The sequence below is a fragment of the Bufo bufo genome, chromosome 3 (genome assembly GCF_905171765.1).
Source record: "Bufo bufo chromosome 3, aBufBuf1.1, whole genome shotgun sequence".
Classification (NCBI taxonomy): Eukaryota; Metazoa; Chordata; class Amphibia; order Anura; family Bufonidae; genus Bufo; species Bufo bufo.
Window position 1 is genome coordinate 571,971,003 of NC_053391.1, and position 19,006 is coordinate 571,990,008.

General features: G+C 43.9%; 1 protein-coding gene across 2 annotated transcripts in view; it reads right to left on the bottom strand.

The window, feature by feature from the left end:
• STAT6 (signal transducer and activator of transcription 6) overlaps positions 1-19,006 on the bottom strand; it is a 294,170-nt gene that overhangs the window by 161,848 nt on the left and 113,316 nt on the right. For both annotated transcript variants that reach the window (XM_040425717.1, XM_040425718.1), the window contains exon 3: positions 6,859-7,003. In XM_040425717.1, coding sequence (XP_040281651.1) covers positions 6,859-6,986 — 128 coding nt within the window. In that variant the 5' untranslated portion in view covers positions 6,987-7,003. The remainder of the gene's footprint in view (positions 1-6,858; positions 7,004-19,006) is intronic.

Below are 19,006 nucleotides of genomic sequence, written 5' to 3' on the forward strand. Positions count from 1 at the left end.
CCCTGAACAGTAAGACATCGATATTTAACTAACTTGAAAATAAACTGTCGGCCCCGAAGCAGCTGCTTCCCCGGTAGTTACGCCACCTCCTGGCTGCCTGTGTGTGTTAATAAAAAAAAAATTAAAAAATTTTTGAATGCGGTCGGACGGGCCCCCTAGTGGCGTAGGGCCCCATAGCCACTGCTATGGTTGCTATGGCGATCCCTACGCCACTGCTATGATATGATCCCGTCCATACCATTTTAACAGATTTTATCAGGGTCATTTATTAAGACCGGCAATTTAGACACTGGTCTAAGGCCACTTTTACACTAGCGGCACGGACCCATCGGGTGAACAGCCTGACGGATCCAACCTGCCGCTAGTGACCGTGTGCCTCCGGACTGCCACTCCATCCCCATTGATTATAATGGGGGCGGGGGAGGAGTCGGACATGTCGTAGTTTTATTCCAACAGCCTCTCGCCGTGCCTCGCCGGAACTCCGCCCTCATTATAGTCAATGGAGACGGAGCGGCAGTCCAGAGGCACGCGGTCACTAGCGGCAGGACGGATCCGGCAGGCTGTTCACCCGACTGAACAGCCTGCCGGAGGTCCGTGCCGCTAGTGTGAAAGTAGCCTTAATCAGGCCTCTACATAACTTTTGTGCTTGGTGCCTCCGGCTGTGCAACATTCTTTAAACTACCCAAAAATATATAACCCACTGGCCAGTGACTGCTGGTGGGGTTGTGTGGCGCTAAGTACTATTATATACACAGAACCAAAGCAAAAGTCCCCCACAACACCTAAGGGGTTAATTGTGTGGATCACAGCCCCCTGTAAGAGATCAGGTGCTGCCAGGCAGCAGGGGGCAGTTATGTCCACAGTTCTCAGTATATTCTAACTTGAAGCGTCCCCATCACTATGGGAACGCCTCTGTGTTAGAATATACTGTCGGATCTGAGTTTTCAGGATCTAACTCAAATCCGATGGTATATTCTAACATAGAGACGTTCCTATGGTGATGGGGACGCTTCAAGTTAAAATATACCATCGGATTGGAGAAAACTCCGATCCGATGGTATATTAACCACCTCAGCCCCCAGTGCTTAAACACCCTGAAAGACCAGGCCACTTTTTACACTTCTGACCTACACTACTTTCACCGTTTATTGCTCGGTCATGCAACTTACCACCCAAATGAATTTTACCTCCTTTTCTTCTCACTAATAGAGCTTTCATTTGGTGGTATTTCATTGCTGCTGACATTTTTACTTTTTTTGTTATTAATCGAAATTTAACGATTTTTTTGCAAAAAAATGACATTTTTCACTTTCAGTTGTAAAATTTTGCAAAAAAAACGAGATCCATATATAAATTTTGCTCAAAATTTATTGTTCTACATGTCTTTGATAAAAAAAAAATGTTTGGGTAAAAAAAAAATGGTTTGGGTAAAAGTTATAGCGTTTACAAACTATGGTACAAAAATGTAAATTTCCGCTTTTTGAAGCAGCTCTGACTTTCTGAGCACCTGTCATGTTTCCTGAGGTTCTACAATGGCCAGACAGTACAAACACCCCACAAATGACCCCATTTCGGAAAGTAGACACCCTAAGGTATTCGCTGATGGGCATAGTGAGTTCATAGAACTTTTTATTTTTTGTCACAAGTTAGCGGAAAATGATGATTTTTTTTTTTTTTTTTTTCTTACAAAGTCTCATATTCCACTAACTTGTGACAAAAAATAAAAACTTCCATGAACTCACTATGCCCATCAGCGAATACCTTGGGGTGTCTTCTTTCCAAAATGGGGTCACTTGTGGGGTAGTTATACTGCCCTGGCATTCTAGGGGCCCAAATGTGTGGTAAGGAGTTTGAAATCAAATTCTGTAAAAAATGACCAGTGAAATCCGAAAGGTGCTCTTTGGAATATGGGCCCCTTTGCCCACCTAGGCTGCAAAAAAGTGTCACACATCTGGTATCTCTGTATTCAGGAGAAGTTGGGGAATGTGTTTTGGGGTGTCATTTTACATATACCCATGCTGGGTGAGATAAATATCTTGGTCAAATGCCAACTTTGTATAAAAAAATGGGAAAAGTTGTCTTTTGCCAAGATATGTCATTTTACATATACCCATGCTGGGTGAGATAAATATCTTGGTCAAATGCCAACTTTGTATAAAAAAATGGGAAAAGTTGTCTTTTGCCAAGATATTTCTCTCAACCCAGCATGGGTATATGTAAAATGACACCCCAAAACACATTCCCCAACTTCTCCTGAGTACGGCGATACCAGATGTGTGACACTTTTTTGCAGCCTAGATGCGCAAAGGGGCCCACATTCCTTTTATGAGGGCATTTTTAGACATTTGGATCCCAGACTTCTTCTTACGCTTTAGGGCCCCTAGAATGCCAGGGCAGTATAAATACCCCACATGTGACCCCATTTTGGAAAGAAGACACCCCAAGGTATTCAATGAGGGGCATGGCGAGTTCATAGAAATTTTTTTTTTTTGGCACAAGTTAGCGGAAATTGATTTTATTTATTTTTTTCTCACAAAGTCTCCCTTTCCGCTAACTTGGGACAAAAATTTCAATCTTTCATGGACTCAATATGCCCCTCACGGAATACCTGGGGGTGTCTTCTTTCCGAAATGGGGTCACATGTGGGGTATTACTGCCCTGGCATTCTAGGGGCCCTAAAGCGTGAGAAGAAGTCTGGAATATAAATGTCTAAAAATTTTTACGCATTTGGATTCCGTGAGGGGTATGGTGAGTTCATGTGAGATTTTATTTTTTGACACAAGTTAGTGGAATATGAGACTTTGTAAGAAAAAAAAAAAAATTTCCGCTAACTTGGGCCAAAAAAATGTCTGAATGGAGCCTTACAGAGGGGTGATCAATGACAGGGGGGTGATCAATGACAGGGGGGTGATCAGGGAGTCTATATGGGGTGATCACCCCCCTGTCATTGATCACCCCCTATAAGGCTCCATTCAGATGTCCGTATGTGTTTTGCGGATCCGATCCATCTATCAGTGGATCCGTAAAAATCATGCGGACATCTGAATGGAGCTTTACAGGGGTGTGATCAATGACAGGGGGGTAATCAATGACAGGGGGGTGATCAGGGAGTCTATATGGGGTGATCACCCCCCTGTCATTGATCACCCCCCTATAAGGCTCCATTCAGATGTCCGTATGTGTTTTGCGGATCCGATCCATCTATCAGTGGATCCGTAAAAATCATACGGACATCTGAATGCAGCCTGACAGGGGGGGTGATCAATGACAGGGGGGGTAATCAATGACAGGGGGGTGATCAGGGAGTCTATATGGGGTGATCACCACAGTCATTGATCACGCCCCTGTAAGGCTCCATTCAGATGTCCGTATGCGTTTTGCGGATCCGATCCATCTATCAGTGGATCCGTAAAAATCATGCGGACGTCTGAATGGAGCTTTACAGGGGTGTGATCAATGACAGGGGGGTAATCAATGACAGGGGGGTGATCAGGGAGTCTATATGGGGTGATCACCACAGTCATTGATCACGCCCCTGTAAGGCTTTATTCAGACGTCCGTATGCGTTTTGCGGATCCGATCCATCTATCAGTGGATCCGTAAAAATCATGCGGACATCTGAATGGATCTTACAGGGGGGTAATCAATGACAGGGGGGTGATCAGGGAGTCTATATGGGGTGATCACCACAGTCATTGATCACGCCCCTGTAAGGCTTTATTCAGACGTCCGTATGCGTTTTGCGGATCCGATCCATCTATCAGTGGATCCGTAAAAATCATGCGGACATCTGAATGGATCTTACAGGGGGGTAATCAATGACAGGGGGGTGATCAGGGAGTCTATATGGGGTGATCACCACAGTCATTGATCACGCCCCTGTAAGGCTTTATTCAGACGTCCGTATGCGTTTTGCGGATCCGATCCATCTATCAGTGGATCCGTAAAAATCATGCGGACATCTGAATGGATCTTACAGGGGGGTAATCAATGACAGGGGGGTGATCAAGGAGTCTATATGGGGTGATCACCACAGTCATTGATCACGCCCCTGTAAGGCTTTATTCAGACGTCCGTATGCGTTTTGCGGATCCGATCCATCTATCAGTGGATCCGTAAAAATCATGCAGACATCTGAATGGATCTTACAGGGGGGTAATCAATGACAGGGGGGTGATCAGGGAGTCTATATGGGGTGATCACCACAGTCATTGATCACGCCCCTGTAAGGCTTTATTCAGACGTCCGTATGCGTTTTGCGGATCCGATCCATCTATCAGTGGATCCGTAAAAATCATACGGACATCTGAATGGAGCTTTACAGGGGTGTGATCAATGACAGGGGGGTAATCAATGACAGGGGGGTGATCAGGGAGTCTATATGGGGTGATCACCACAGTCATTGATCACGCCCCTGTAAGGCTTTATTCAGACGTCCGTATGCGTTTTGCGGATCCGATCCATCTATCAGTGGATCCGTAAAAATCATGCGGACATCTGAATGGATCTTACAGGGAGGTAATCAATGACAGGGGGGTGATCAGGGAGTCTATATGGGGTGATCACCACAGTCATTGATCACTCCCCTGTAAGGCTCCATTCAGATGTCCGTATGCGTTTTGCGGATCCGATCCATCTATCAGTGGATCCGTAAAAATCATGCGGACATCTGAATGGAGCTTTACAGGGGGGTGATCAATGACAGGGGGGTGATCAGGGAGTCTATATGGGGTGATCACCACAGTCATTGATCACGCCCCTGTAAGGCTTTATTCAGACGTCCGTATGCGTTTTGCGGATCCGATCCATCTATCAGTGGATCCGTAAAAATCATGCGGACATCTGAATGGATCTTACAGGGGGGTAATCAATGACAGGGGGGTGATCAGGGAGTCTATATGGGGTGATCACCACAGTCATTGATCACTCCCCTGTAAGGCTCCATTCAGATGTCCGTATGCGTTTTGCGGATCCGATCCATCTATCAGTGGATCCGTAAAAATCATGCGGACATCTGAATGGAGCTTTACAGGGGGGTGATCAATGACAGGGGGGTGATCAGGGAGTCTATATGGGGTGATCACCACAGTCATTGATCACGCCCCTGTAAGGCTTTATTCAGACGTCCGTATGCGTTTTGCGGATCCGATCCATCTATCAGTGGATCCGTAAAAATCATGCGGACATCTGAATGGAGCTTTACAGGGGGGTGATCAATGACAGGGGGGTAATCAATGACAGGGGGTGATCAGGGAGTCTATATGGGGTGATCAGGGGTGATCAAGGGTGAATAAGGGGTTAATAAGTGACAGGGGGGGGGGGTGTAGTGTAGTGGTGCTTGGTGCAACATATTACTGAGCTGCCTGTGTCCTCTGGTGGTCGATCCAAACAAAGGGGACCACCAGAGGACCAGGTAGCAGGTATATTAGACGCTGTTATCAAAACAGCGTCTAATATACCTGTTAGGGGTTAAAAAAAAATCACATCTCCAGCCTGCCAGCGAACGATCGCCGCTGGCAGGCTGGAGATCCACTCTCTTACCTTCCGTTCCTGTGAGCGCGCGCGCCTGTGTGCGCGCGTTCACAGGAAATCTCGGCCATCGCGAGATGACGCATATATGCGTGACTCTGCGCAGGGCTGCCACCTCCGGAACGCGAATCTGCGTTAGGCGGTCCGGAGGTGGTTAATATTACCCGAACTACAAACCCAAACTTTTACTGAAATGTTCGGGTTCGGGTTCCGAACACCGTAAAGTTCGGTACGAACCCGAACTTTACAGTTCGGGTTCGCTAAACCCTAATAAAGACCAATATGGTTTCACATGCTATAAAGATAAGGTATAGCCCAACAAGAATGTCAGATAGACGAGTGTGCCTCTGCCTCCCTTGCTGGCGTAGTTGAAGACCATTTTACATGCCATAAACTGGCATGGAAAATAAATGTGACGGGCCAGCCTCCCATAAAGTTGCAGATTTTGCAGCCAAACCCCTTTGCAACAAAATCTGTGACAAAAAATATGCCAGAAAGTGGCATAAAACAATAATAAATGACCCCCTATGTTCTTAGTACAGAACTATTGCAATCCAAAATATTTTAATGTGACCCTAAAGCAGGTTCGGACTGGCCTACAGGGGAACAGGTGAATCTCCCAGTGGGCCCCTGAGCAAGGAGGGCCCCTAGTCTCCCACCCCTGCAAGTGACACATGATACTGTAGACTGACTGCACTACATATAGATAGACAGCATGTAACATCTAAACCAGCCTATGTTCATATAAAAAAAATGGGCAAGTTATTTAGCAAACTGCTCAGCTGATATATATATTATGAGATGACTTCTAGGTATAAGGACCCTCTTTACCCAGGGACCTACTTTCCCAAAGTCGCTGCAGGGACCCTCGTAATCAATTATCTTCTGCCTCCTCTTGCTGCTGCCTGCCACTGTGTAAGCAAGTATTATTTGCATGTAGCTGTATAGTGAGCCCCCAGAATGAATTTTACTAGTGGGCCCTAGGCACCCCAGTCTGACACTGTACAGGAGTACAGGTGAATCCCCCAGTAGGCCCCTGAGCAAGGTGGGTCTGAGTCCCTCCATTATGGATGCATTTGGTGGCTGAGATGACTTCTAAACACCTAGGCAGGCCAGCCAGAGTACTCATTTCCTAGGGACCCACAGCCATGAAGTCGCTGCAGGGACCCCCCTATCAATGGTCTTGTATCATCTGGATTTGGCTGCCGCAGGTAATATTTGCAGGTAGCTGTGCAGTGGGTCCTCAGAATGAATTTTACTGGTGGGCCCTAGGCACCTCAGTCTGACACTGCTCTTAAACTACCGTAAGAAAGTAAAGAGACTACTTACCATGGTTGATTTTCCAGCCAATCACCTAGATGGTGCCGGATTTTTTGGGGAAACCCGCCATACAGTGTTTCAAAGTGCCCCTGAGGCATTTTGCACACACAACTCCAGACAGATGGAGCTTTGGCCATATTTGCAGATGTGCCTTCTGAAATAAATGGAATAAATACCACAAATTACAAGTGCCATATGGTCATACTGTTTCATGTTATACACTTATATGTATTTCTTATAGCTCTGGTTGATGTCGGGGGGGGGGGGGGGGGGAGGGGGGTAAGGATCAGACAAGTTGGATTTCAACTGCATAATCCTTTTAATTCCTGAGTGAGAGGTCAGAACTGATGCATGCCTGCGCTCTAGATTACCTGAAGTCAGAAGATTATTCAGAAAAGGGTAATCCTAAAACATAACATTTATTAATAATGCAGATAAAATATATAATGTCCTAGATATAGTGTGCAAAGACAAACATTGGGATAGAGGGTAGTGGACCCCCAATTAGTGCAATAATAAATATCCCAAATAAAAAACATATAAAGAATAAAGTGCACGGCGGCACTAGTAACCAGCAAGTCCTAACCGGTTCCAAGGGACGGTCACCAGATCCTTCACCACAAGCTGTATTCGTGATGTATCCATCTAAGGATGATGTCCAGTAGACAAAAAGATGGCAGTAATACACAGCTATGTAGGGTCCCTGTTCAAGCCCTATGGCTATCTAGCCGTTCAGCCCTAATACTAGATAATGAGTAGCAGCCTGACCACAGGGCACTCGTCCTTACAAGGACGACCCCGTCCGGAACCTGTCCCTTAGTCTAAAAATCTATATGTCCCTAAATATACATGAAACACTCCCTACACGCATGTTTCACTGCCAGGACAAAAAGCAGTTAATCAGGGGAGATAGAAAAGGTACTAGGGATCAATACTTAGATGAATCATTAATCCCAAACCGCAAGTTGACATGATAAGTCAGCTGGTCAAGAGGTATGCCAAGATGGTGGAACCCTCCAGGGGCAACCTCAAAGTTAGGAGGTAAAAGGTGGTGCAGAATAAAGATAAATATGCCTGCACATGGGACGCCAACTAAACTAGCGCTCCCACCTTGTTTAAATAGTTACCTGATTCCCGCTGCCGCCACCCACGATACAAGTGGCAAATGAGCGCGCCCACCCGCCCGCACGTCGGCGCATGCGCTCATTACAGGACAAGAATGAGGAATGGAGCGCAAGGAAGTGCCTGAACAAGCATAGCACTCTTGCGCATGAGCGATCTCGCACTCAGTCCCGCGAGATCGCGTTAACCGGCCACAACGACAACGGCATTAGAAGCAATCCACAATACCCCTTGCTCCTATATACTCGCAGGTGGTGAGATGATCGGACCTCAAATCACCACCAGAGTACACCGGCCCACAATCGGACCCAATATTAAGAAAGGTATTAAAGGCCATTTATCATGTAAAAGATAAAATAGACACCTGGATAGTGGTCCAACGACAGAAACGGCCAATGGCATTAATAAATAAACATTATAGTAGTCTTCCGTCAGAGGGTAAATTTTTGGTGGCAAAATGATAAAATAAACAAGTCATATACGATAGCAAAACAAATTGTCCAAGAACAATAATGAGGAAAGGCACTCATTAATAAAAGGAAAAAGGTATAACCCCTATATAGCAGATTATAAAGACATGGGCATTGAGAGGCTGATCATAGCTAATCAGGAAAGGAATTCCAGTGAATCGGCTTTCAAACTTTTTGTGGAATCTCTCAATGATAATACCATCGGCCTCCGCTTCACCTATGAGGTTGATGACAAATCACTTCCCTTCTTGGACGTACGTATATCCAAGAAGGGCGGGGGGGAGCTTTCCACAAACATCTTTCGGAAAGCAACAGCTACTAATTCGGTCCTTCACTGGCAAAGCAGTCATCCATTGCCATTGAAGAGAGGAATCCCCTATGGGCAGTACCTACGCTTGCGGAGGAACTGCTCAGAGGAGCAAGAATTTAAACATCAGGCTGCAGATCTCCGACAGAGATTTCGGGCTAGGGGCTACCCAGATCAAGTTTTGAAAAAGGCCTTCCAGAAGGCGGCCAATACTCCTAGAGATACACTTTTGATCCCAAAAAAAAGCAGGAAGGAGATAGGAAGATACGATTTATCACCACATTTTATGGCTCTACTAAGGAATCACGAGAGATCCTTGGGCGACACTGGCCTATACTCCTGATGGACCCAGATGTTCGTGATGTTCTACACGAGTACCCACAGGTGACATTTAAGAGGGGCCAGAGCCTCAAGGATCTACTAGTGCACAGTCACTTCTCTCCACTTGTCACACCAAACACCTGGCTGAGTCGTCGCCCTATGGGTTGTTTCAAATGCAGCGGCTGCGTGGCCTGTGATAGTATCACTACAGGCAATACATTTGTCAGTAGTAATCTTAAACGCAGCTTCAGCATTAGAGACTTCATTTCGTGTAGGACTGCAGGTGTCATATACAAAATCACGTGTATCTGTCAAAAGGAGTATATAGGAAAAAACGAAACGGGAGCTTCGCCGGCGTGTAGGAGAACATCTTCTGGACATAGAGAAGCGACGAGACACTGTGGTCGCTCGTCATGTATGTGAATTTTACCAAGGAGACCCTAGGGTCAGTAAAGTCATGGGCATTAAAGCCGTGAGCCCCCCTAAACGTGGGGGAGACTGGGACAAGATTCTATTACAGCGCGAGGCGCGCTGGATCTTTCTCCTACGGACAGTTACACCGACAGGTCTCAATGAACAACTGAACTACAGTTGTTTCCTGTGAACCAGCAGTTGCCCTTAGTTACAATTATCACGACTGTAACATTAGCCTAGGGTCTTGAACTTTCCTGATTAGCTATGATCAGCCTCTCAATGCCCATGTCTTTATAATCTGCTATATAGGGGTTATACCTTTTTCCTTTTATTAGTGAGAGCCTTTCCTCATTATTGTTCTTGGACAATTTGTTTTGCTATCGTATATGACTTGTTTATTTTATCATTTTGCCACCAAAAATGTACCCTCTGACGGAAGACTACTATAATGTTTATTTATTAAAGCCATTGGCCGTTTCTGTCGTTGGACCACTATCCAGGTGTCTATTTTATCTTTTACATGATAAATGGCCTTTAATACCTTTCTTAATATTGGGTCCGATTATGGGCCGGTGTACTCTGGTGGTGATTTGAGGTCCGATCATCTCACCACCTGCAAGTATATAGGAGCAAGGGGTATTGTGGATTGCTTCTAATGCCGTTGTCGTTCTGGCCGGTTAACGCGATCTCGCGGGACTGAGTGCGAGATCGCGCATGCGCAAGAGTGCTATGCTTGTTCAGGCACTTCCTTGCGCTCCATTCCTCATTCTTGTCCTGTAATGAGCGCATGCGCCGACGTGCGGGCGGGTGGGCGCGCTCATTTGCCACTTGTATCGTGGGTGGCGGCAGCGGGAATCAGGTAACTATTTAAACAAGGTGGGAGCGCTAGTTTAGTTGGCATCCCATGTGCAGGCATATTTATCTTTATTCTGCACCACCTTTTACCTCCTAACTTTGAGGTTGCCCCTGGAGGGTTCCACCATCTTGGCATACCTCTTGACCAGCTGACTTATCACATCAACTTGCGGTTTGGGATTAATGATTCATCTAAGGATTAATCCCTAGTACCTTTTCTATCTCCCCTGATGAACTGCTTTTTGTCCTGGCAGTGAAACATGCGTGTAGGGAGTGTTTCATGTATATTTAGGGACATATAGATTTTTAGACTAAGGGACAGGTTCCGGACGGGGTCGTCCTTGTAAGGACGAGTGCCCTGTGGTCAGGCTGCTACTCATTATCTAGTATTAGGGCTGAACGGCTAGATAGCCATAGGGCTTGAACAGGGACCCTACATACGGTAGCTGTGTATTACTGCCATCTTTTTGTCTACTGTACATCATCCTTAGATGGGTACATCACGAATACAGCTTGTGGTGAAGGATCTGGTGACCGTCCCTTGGTACCGGTTAGGACTTGCTGGTTACTAGTGCCGCCGTGCACTTTATTCTTTATATGTTTTTCATTTGGGATATTTATCATTGCACTAATTGGGGGTCCACTACCCTCTATCCCAATGTTTGTCTTTGCACACTATATCTAGGACATTATGTATTTTATCTGCATTATTAATAAATGTTATGTTTTAGGATTACCCTTTTCTGAATAATATGCATAATCCTTTAGTTTCACTGGAGGTATCTGTTTTCTCTCCATTCATTTGAGAGATAGCTGTCTGTCACGCAAGTGAGTGTTCAGCCGACATTTATCATTACGTGTATGGCCAGCCTTAGTGCATAATATGGAGGGTCTAATCTTATGACTTTATGTTATGCCATTATTTGTTTTATTCCTGCTAGCAGTTTGTAATAAAAGTCCACCATCCAGGTATTTCCAACTGGAGGTGGGTCCCTACACAGTCTGAAACTAGCCAATTAGTGGAGCCAGTTTTAAACTGCAGGGACGATCCCCCCCCTCCCCAACTAGTAACATCCAGATGGACTTTTATTGTAGACTGCTGGCAATTCATAAACTTCTAGCAGTAATAACAATGTTATGGCACACCATATAGTCATAAGATTACATATGCCAGAATTATTATAACGCAGGGAATGCAAGTAGTTTCTAAAACAGACTTGTCAGGAGAAGTAACAGGTCCTTTTATACAGAAATAGAAATACATCTAAAGTTTTAGGGGGACAATTTTCATTTCTTGATACAAAAGACTAGAAGTGCAACTTTGCAAAATGATTGTTCTATTGAAGGGTTAATTGAGTTTTCTGGTACTTTAATGTTAATGGACTATCCTGAGGCTAGGCCATAAATATTCGATCTGCGAGGGTCTGACACCCACGCAGACCAGCTGTTCCCCAGTAGTTGCGGCGTTGGAAGTCGGTACCGGAACTACACAGCCGGATTCATTTCTGTAGCGGATAGAGCTGGGTACTGCAGTTCTGCTAATGCAATGGGACCAGTGCTGCAGTAACCATCTATCTGCCGAAGAAAGGGACGGAGCTGTATAGTAACTGCTGCTACTGAAGAACAACTAATCAGCGGAGGTACTCGGTGTTGGACCTTTGCCGATCAGATATTAATGACTTATCCATCAATATTAAAGTACCAGGTAACATGGCCATAAACATAACAATCTAAATAAAAATCGTTATTAAAAATCTGTGATACAAAAACAATTGGTAGAGAATAGAGATCAATTCCAAGGTTTTCTTTTTGACATTTTTAAATATTGTAGCACTCTTATGCATATTAGAGAATCTGTAAGATGCTGTAAGTAATACATGTCAGCAGCTGCTACCGCACTCACTGTATGGCACTTGAACTTCCACTTTCAGTAGTTTTTTTTTTTATGTAGCATATTATAACAAAGAAACATACAGAAATAAAAAGGATAGTCATACTAGTCATCACAATAACCAGCATTTGAACAAAATGTTAACAAGGTTTGTCATAAATGAGCCTGAATATCTTCCATTGAACAGTAGGAGGGAAGGATAAAGGTCACTATATTTTGCATTAAAATGGATGGAACAACTGTCAAGTCTAAAACAATTTAACAAAGATCCCATAGCAATATTAGTGTATATATTGCATCAGAGTAGGACTATTCTACAGAGCGGAAGCATACTGTACATCAGATTTGTCTATCACTGTTCTGTATAAATGAATCCCACCTACACTGCTCAACAAGAAGAAAAAGTCGTAAAATAATGGAGGATTTATAGATGTGTTAATGATATGCAAATAAAAAATAAAAAAAAGAATTAAAAAAAAAACTAAATATTCAAAACATCTCAATTTATTCAGTATCGAGTAAGAGCGCCACACGTAGAAATACACATACGGTACTTACACACCTTGGCATGCTATAAATGAGGTTATTAATGGTTGTATGCAGACTTCTGTCAAATTACACCACCTGTGCCGAGTGGGAGGAGTGCTGATACCAGTAATAAAGAAGAAGATTCAAACAACATGTTATTACTGGTATCAGCACTCCTCCCATACGGCACAGGTGGTTTTAATTTCGCAGAAGTCTGCATATAAGTGGTCATTGACCTGTAGCTCCTGATAGCAATGGAATTGTTGGAAAATGTACAAAAATGAGCAGTTCTTTTTGCAGTTAAGAAGAGATTTAAAGTTGTAGTCCACTGGAAATTTAGAGGCGGAGGTCAGTTCTATTCCCAGATATAGTCTTTTCCTGCCAGCAAAATGAGTAGGTAGATTGTATGTGTTGTTAAGTAGCTGTGGAAATGTTCAAGCCTAAAATCTGTGAATTTACCGTATTTCATAAATTTTATAATCTGAAAGTAATAATAATAAGAAAATATATGCAGTAAATACTTTCAGAATTTCAAATGTAGCTTGTAATGTGTATCATGGGCTCTCCAAAGCTATTACGGTATAACATCTGCAGACCTACTGATTGTGTGAGTCAGTGTACCTATTTTGATTCCAAAATGAATATAAAAACCAAAGGCTATATTGCACTGCCTGACTGCCATCAACACTCATTCATACTGACCTGATTACACAGGCCAATGCAAGCTGAATGCCGGAGGAAAGAATTGTTCCTCATTAAGTTCTATCCATTATCGGCAGCCCTAGGGAGGTGATGACAGATGATAAAACATGCCCATCACCTGATGAATGAGTGTTTCCTCGGTCATCAGGTTATTGGCTGCTCGATTATATGAGCAAATTAACAAGAAAAAGCATTTGTATGAACACTTGTTCCTGATAATTGGCCTGAAAATCAATTAATCTAAGGCCTCTTTCACACTTGCGTTGTCCGGATCCGGCGTGTACTCCACTTGCCGGAATTACACTCCGGATCCGGAAAAACGCAAGTGTACTGAAAGCATTTGAAGACGGAACCGTCTTCCAAATGCTTTCAGTGTTACTATGGCACCCAGGACGCTATTAAAGTCCTGGTTGCCATAGTAGGAGCGGGGGAGCGGTATACTTACAGTCCGTGCGGCTCCCGGGGCGCTCCAGAATGACGTCAGAGCGCCCCATGCGCATGGATGACGTGATCCATGCGATCACGTGATCCATGCGCTTGGGGCGCCCTGACGTCACTCTGGAGCGCCCGGGGAGCCGCACGGACGGTAAGTACACTGCTCCCCCGCTCCCCGCTACACTTACCATGGCTGTCAGGACTTTAGCGTCCCGGCAGCCATGGTAACCATTCAGAAAAAGCTAAATGTCGGCTCCGGCAATGCGCCGAAACGACGTTTAGCTTAAGGCCGGATCCGGATCAATGCCTTCCAATGGGCATTAATTCCGGATCCGGCCTTGCGGCAAGTGTTCCGGATTTTTGGCCGGAGCAAAAAGCGCAGCATGCTGCGGTATTTTCTCCGGCCAACAAACGTTCCGTACCGGAACTGAAGACATCCTGATGCATCCTGAACGGATTACTCTCCATTCAGAATGCATTAGGATAATCCTGATCAGGATTCTTCCGGCATAGAGCCCCGACGACGGAACTCTATGCCGGAAGACAATAACGCAGGTGTGAAAGAGCCCTAATAAGACATCTGTCTGCAGGTTTGTACCTATGACACTGGCTGACCTGTTACATGTGCACTTGGCAGCTGAAGGCATCCGTGTTTTTCCCATGTTCATATGTGTCCTCATTACTGAGAAAAATGATGTTTGAATATGCAAATTAGCCTCTAGGAGCAACAGGGGAGTTGCCGTTGCGCCTAGAGGCTCTGCTCTCTCTGCAACTGCTGCGCCCTCTGTCCTTTGATTGACAAGAATAGGAAACATGGTTATGTTTTCACTGACCTGTCAATCAAAGTGGGGCTGGTGCAGAGATCGGAGTCTCTACAGTATGTGTAACAGCAACACCCCAGGTACTCCTAGAGGCTCATTTGCATATATTAAAACATCATTGTTCTCAGCAATGCGGGTACATATGAACATGGGACCAACACAGATGCCCTCAGCTGCCAAACGCACATGTAAGTTTCATAGGTACAAATCTGTTGACAGATGCCCTTTATGGGGAACTAGGACGTCCTGGTCTGGTTCTGTTGGTAATCAGTAGGGGCTCTGACATCATACCACTGGTGAGAACCTGAGCTGAGGGTTTAGAATAAAACAAGTTTATGGTGTTTATGATAGAACCTGAGAATTTGAACTTTTCTAGGACTTGAACGGTACATCCTCAATGGACTCTGAGTCATCAAACGCCTTCTCTGCATCTAATGAAAGAAGCAGAGAAGGCGTTTTTATTTTCACTTCAGCCCATTTCATAACATTTAGCAATCTCTGAGTACCATATGGGGCCTGACGAGATGTGATGAATCCCACTTGGTCAGGATTCATACAGGATGGGAGAATGTTAAATAGCCTAAATGAGATTATTTTTGGCATAAATCTTGCCATCCGTATTAATAAAGGGGATTGGACAATAATTTACATCAAAGGAAGGATCTTTCCCGGGTTTTGGTGTGGTAACAATGGCAGCTTGTTGTTTCTATCTGGGGAAGGAACCCCTTACAGGGGCCACTTGAACTGACTGTCTGCCTCTCCAGCACTTGTAGGCTAGCTCAACATGGCTCTTTGCTTGTGTTTTACGAAAAAAATGAAAAGTTGCATGTAGTGATGCAACTGCATTCACAGAAATTACACGCAGTGCAGTCTTCATGTTGTGCTTCCAAACTTGCGATGTAGCCCCGGCCTTACAACGAAGGATTCACAGATAGATGCTCAATGCCTACGATCAGCACATATTGCAGCATGCTGAAATAAGGAACCCTGCCATAGTGGACAATTTGTCACCATTATAATTATTATTAGATCGCTTAGGGTACTTTCACACTAGCGTTTTTTTTTTCCGGCGCTGAGTTCCGTCCTAGGGGCTCAAATCCGGAAAAGAACTGATGAGTTTTATCCTAATGCATTCTGAATGGAGAGTAATCCGTTCAGGATGCATCAGGATGTCTTCAGTTCAGTCTTTTTGACTGATCAGGCTTTTCAGAAAACCGTAGCATGTTGTATTTTTACCTCCGGCCAAAAATCCTGAACACTTTGACTGAACGCCGGATCCGGCCTTTTTCCCATTGACTTGCATTAACGCCGGATCCGGCGCCGTGTGTTCCGTCAAACCGGATCCGGCTTTTGCATGTTAAACCCGAAAAATGTGAAAAAAAAGTTAAAGTCCATAAATGGCGGATCCGTTTTTTCCAATGCATTTTTTCATTGTGATCAAAATCCTGATCAGGATTCAAATGTAATCCGTTTTCACACGTTTTTCCGCATCCGGCGGGCAGTTCCGGTGTTGGAATTGAACGCCGGATTCAAACAACGCTAGTGTGAAAGTAGCCTTATCCGTTGCTATATATATGGCCAACTTTAAATCATACTAATATCATTTTGACTCTACTTTTGAACATTTTACAGTTAAATCTACATAAAAATTAATTTCTTGTGCACAATCAGCAAGGCTATTTTACACTGGTTGGGCCAAGGAATACATGTCATGAGTGTCCTCCTTTCGCTAATTTGCTCTAGATGCACGTTGACTTGGTCTAAGCTCGGCCAGTGGAGATCAGCATGATTAATGCACTCAGTGTGCCACAGAAAACCTTTACTACCCTCTAATGCAGGAGGCCCATAAGCAGAAACAGTATATGGACCTTTTGCTCTTACATAGCTCAGCATAGGTCACCTGCCTTATGTCTCTCTAGTAATCCACCAATAATTGCGAGTTATGAAATACATTATCTCAGTAACTTACATGCAGTCTAATTGAGGGTAGAAAGCTGCTTTTTCCGTAAAAGGAAATGTGTCATTTTGATGACTTTTTTTGTGTTAAGCTTATTTTTTTTAAACTTTTGGTAATTTTTATTTTTTATTTTCCAAGTCACTGTAGTTATAAATGTATATGCCATATTTTTCGGACTATAGAGACACAGGAGATGTTGCTTTACACAGGGTGTTATTTGAAATTAATGGTTTCATTATATTTTAAGTTTTGCATCCTGTGTGAACAAGTTAACGAATGTTATTTTATGGAGAAGCAAATAACCACAAGACCATAAAATATCCATCCTCTCTGCCTATTTCATTGCTGCCCCTAATCCGTGCAGCCCTGTGCAGGAACCTAGTTTGTCCTAGTTTGTTTTGCGAAATTAATTGAAAACAATGGCAACAATCAATGTGAGAAACCTTTGTTTTAACACTTTGCTTCAATGCTGTCCAGAGACCTGTCTCCGTACAGCATTAAAACATATCGCCTCCGTGGATGCAATGAAAATTTATTTCATCTGAAGTCGCGCGAAACTTGGTGAATGAATTCGGTAATCACGTCTGTGTCTTTAAAAGCATTCTAAAATAGCAATCCGAAGTCGGATTTCGTACCGAGATACCAGCCGGTACCAAACCCACTTCAGATTGCGAATTTTAAAGGCTTTCAAAGATGCACAAATTAATACCGAATTCAGTCACCAAAGTCTTGCGCAACTTGGGGTGAAACGAATTTTGCCTCCATGGAGGCAATACATTTTAATTCTGTACGGATACAGCATTAAAACTAAGTGTTCTATGAACCGAAGCTCGATTCGCTAAAGCCTAGTGATAATCATTATCACTATTACTTTTCCATGTTACATGTACTGCTAAAGAAGTAGTTGCCAATTTTACTAGATCAGGAATGGATGTGAGGGACTGTAAAATGTAAACTTTACTGATGTCTGTGTTTGGTGCGACTAATCTGAGACTGTGTTCTGGATGCGGGTAAATGTCTGCGCTATGGCGTTAACAAAACAGTCTAATTCAGCGCAGAGAGGATTAAGTGGGTGAGCAATCATCTTCTCAATCCTTTTCTGGGAAAAAAAGACCCCCATAGGGTATGTGACAATTAGAGAGCAAGCATGATCTGACTGATGAGAGACTGATAACATGCACAGAGGTCCATGTTATCATTTGCCCACATGTGTATTGGAGGGTCTGTCAGGAGCCTCTGTTGCAGATTCCATCAGAAATATGAGTCAGAATAATACAGCATGCTTGTATTAATAACAATGGGCTCTGTGGCTCACAGCTTAGCTTAGCTTTTAGCCTCCCATACATAAGTTCCTGTATTCAAGACCAATGACCATGACCAACATCAGAATTTAATGTTTAACCACTTTCCGACAAGTACAGCGCTGGTCAGGACTTCAAAGATAGTGCCTACTGCAAGCAGTGTGGCCGCCATATCCACCGGCTGTCTGCTGAGACCCGGAGCTAAAGTCTGTGATCGGCGATAATCGGAGACTAAAGTCTGTGATCGGCAATAATCGGAGACTTACCCCATCAGATGCCATAGTCAATTGTAAGACCAAATCTTGTATTGGAAAACGGGAAAAATAATATTGGTGTGGCAAAAAAAGTAATAAAGAATTCCGCAAAGGTTATATACTGTATATATATACAGTACAGACCAAAAGTTTGGACACACCTTCTCATTCAAAGAGTTTTCTTTATTTTCATGACTATGAAGGCATCAAAACTATGAATTAACACATGTGGAATTATATACATAACAAACAATTGTGAAACAACTGAAAATATGTAATATTCTAGGTTCTCCAAAGTAGCCACCTTTTTGCTTTGATTACTGCTTTGCACACTCTTGGCATTCTCTTGATGAGCTTCAAGAGGTAGTCCCCTGAAATGGTCTTCCAACAGTCTTAAAGGAGTTCCCAGAGATGCTTAGCACTTGTTGGCCCTTTTGCCTTCACTCTGCGGTCCAGCTCACCCCAAAGCATCTCGATTGGGTTCAGGTCCGGTGACTGTGGAGGCCAGGTCATCTGGCGCAGCACCCCATCACTCTCCTTCATGGTCAAATAGCCCTTACTTTCAAAGTTTTCCCAATTTTTCGGCTGACTGACTGATCTTCATTTCTTAAAGTAATGATGGCCACTCGCTTTTCTTTACTTAGCTGCTTTTTTCTTGCCATAATACAAATTCTAACAGTCTATTCAGTAGGACTATCAGCTGTGTATCCACCTGACTTCTCCTCAACGCAACTGATGGTCCCAACCCCATTTATAAGGCAAGAAACCCCACTTATTAA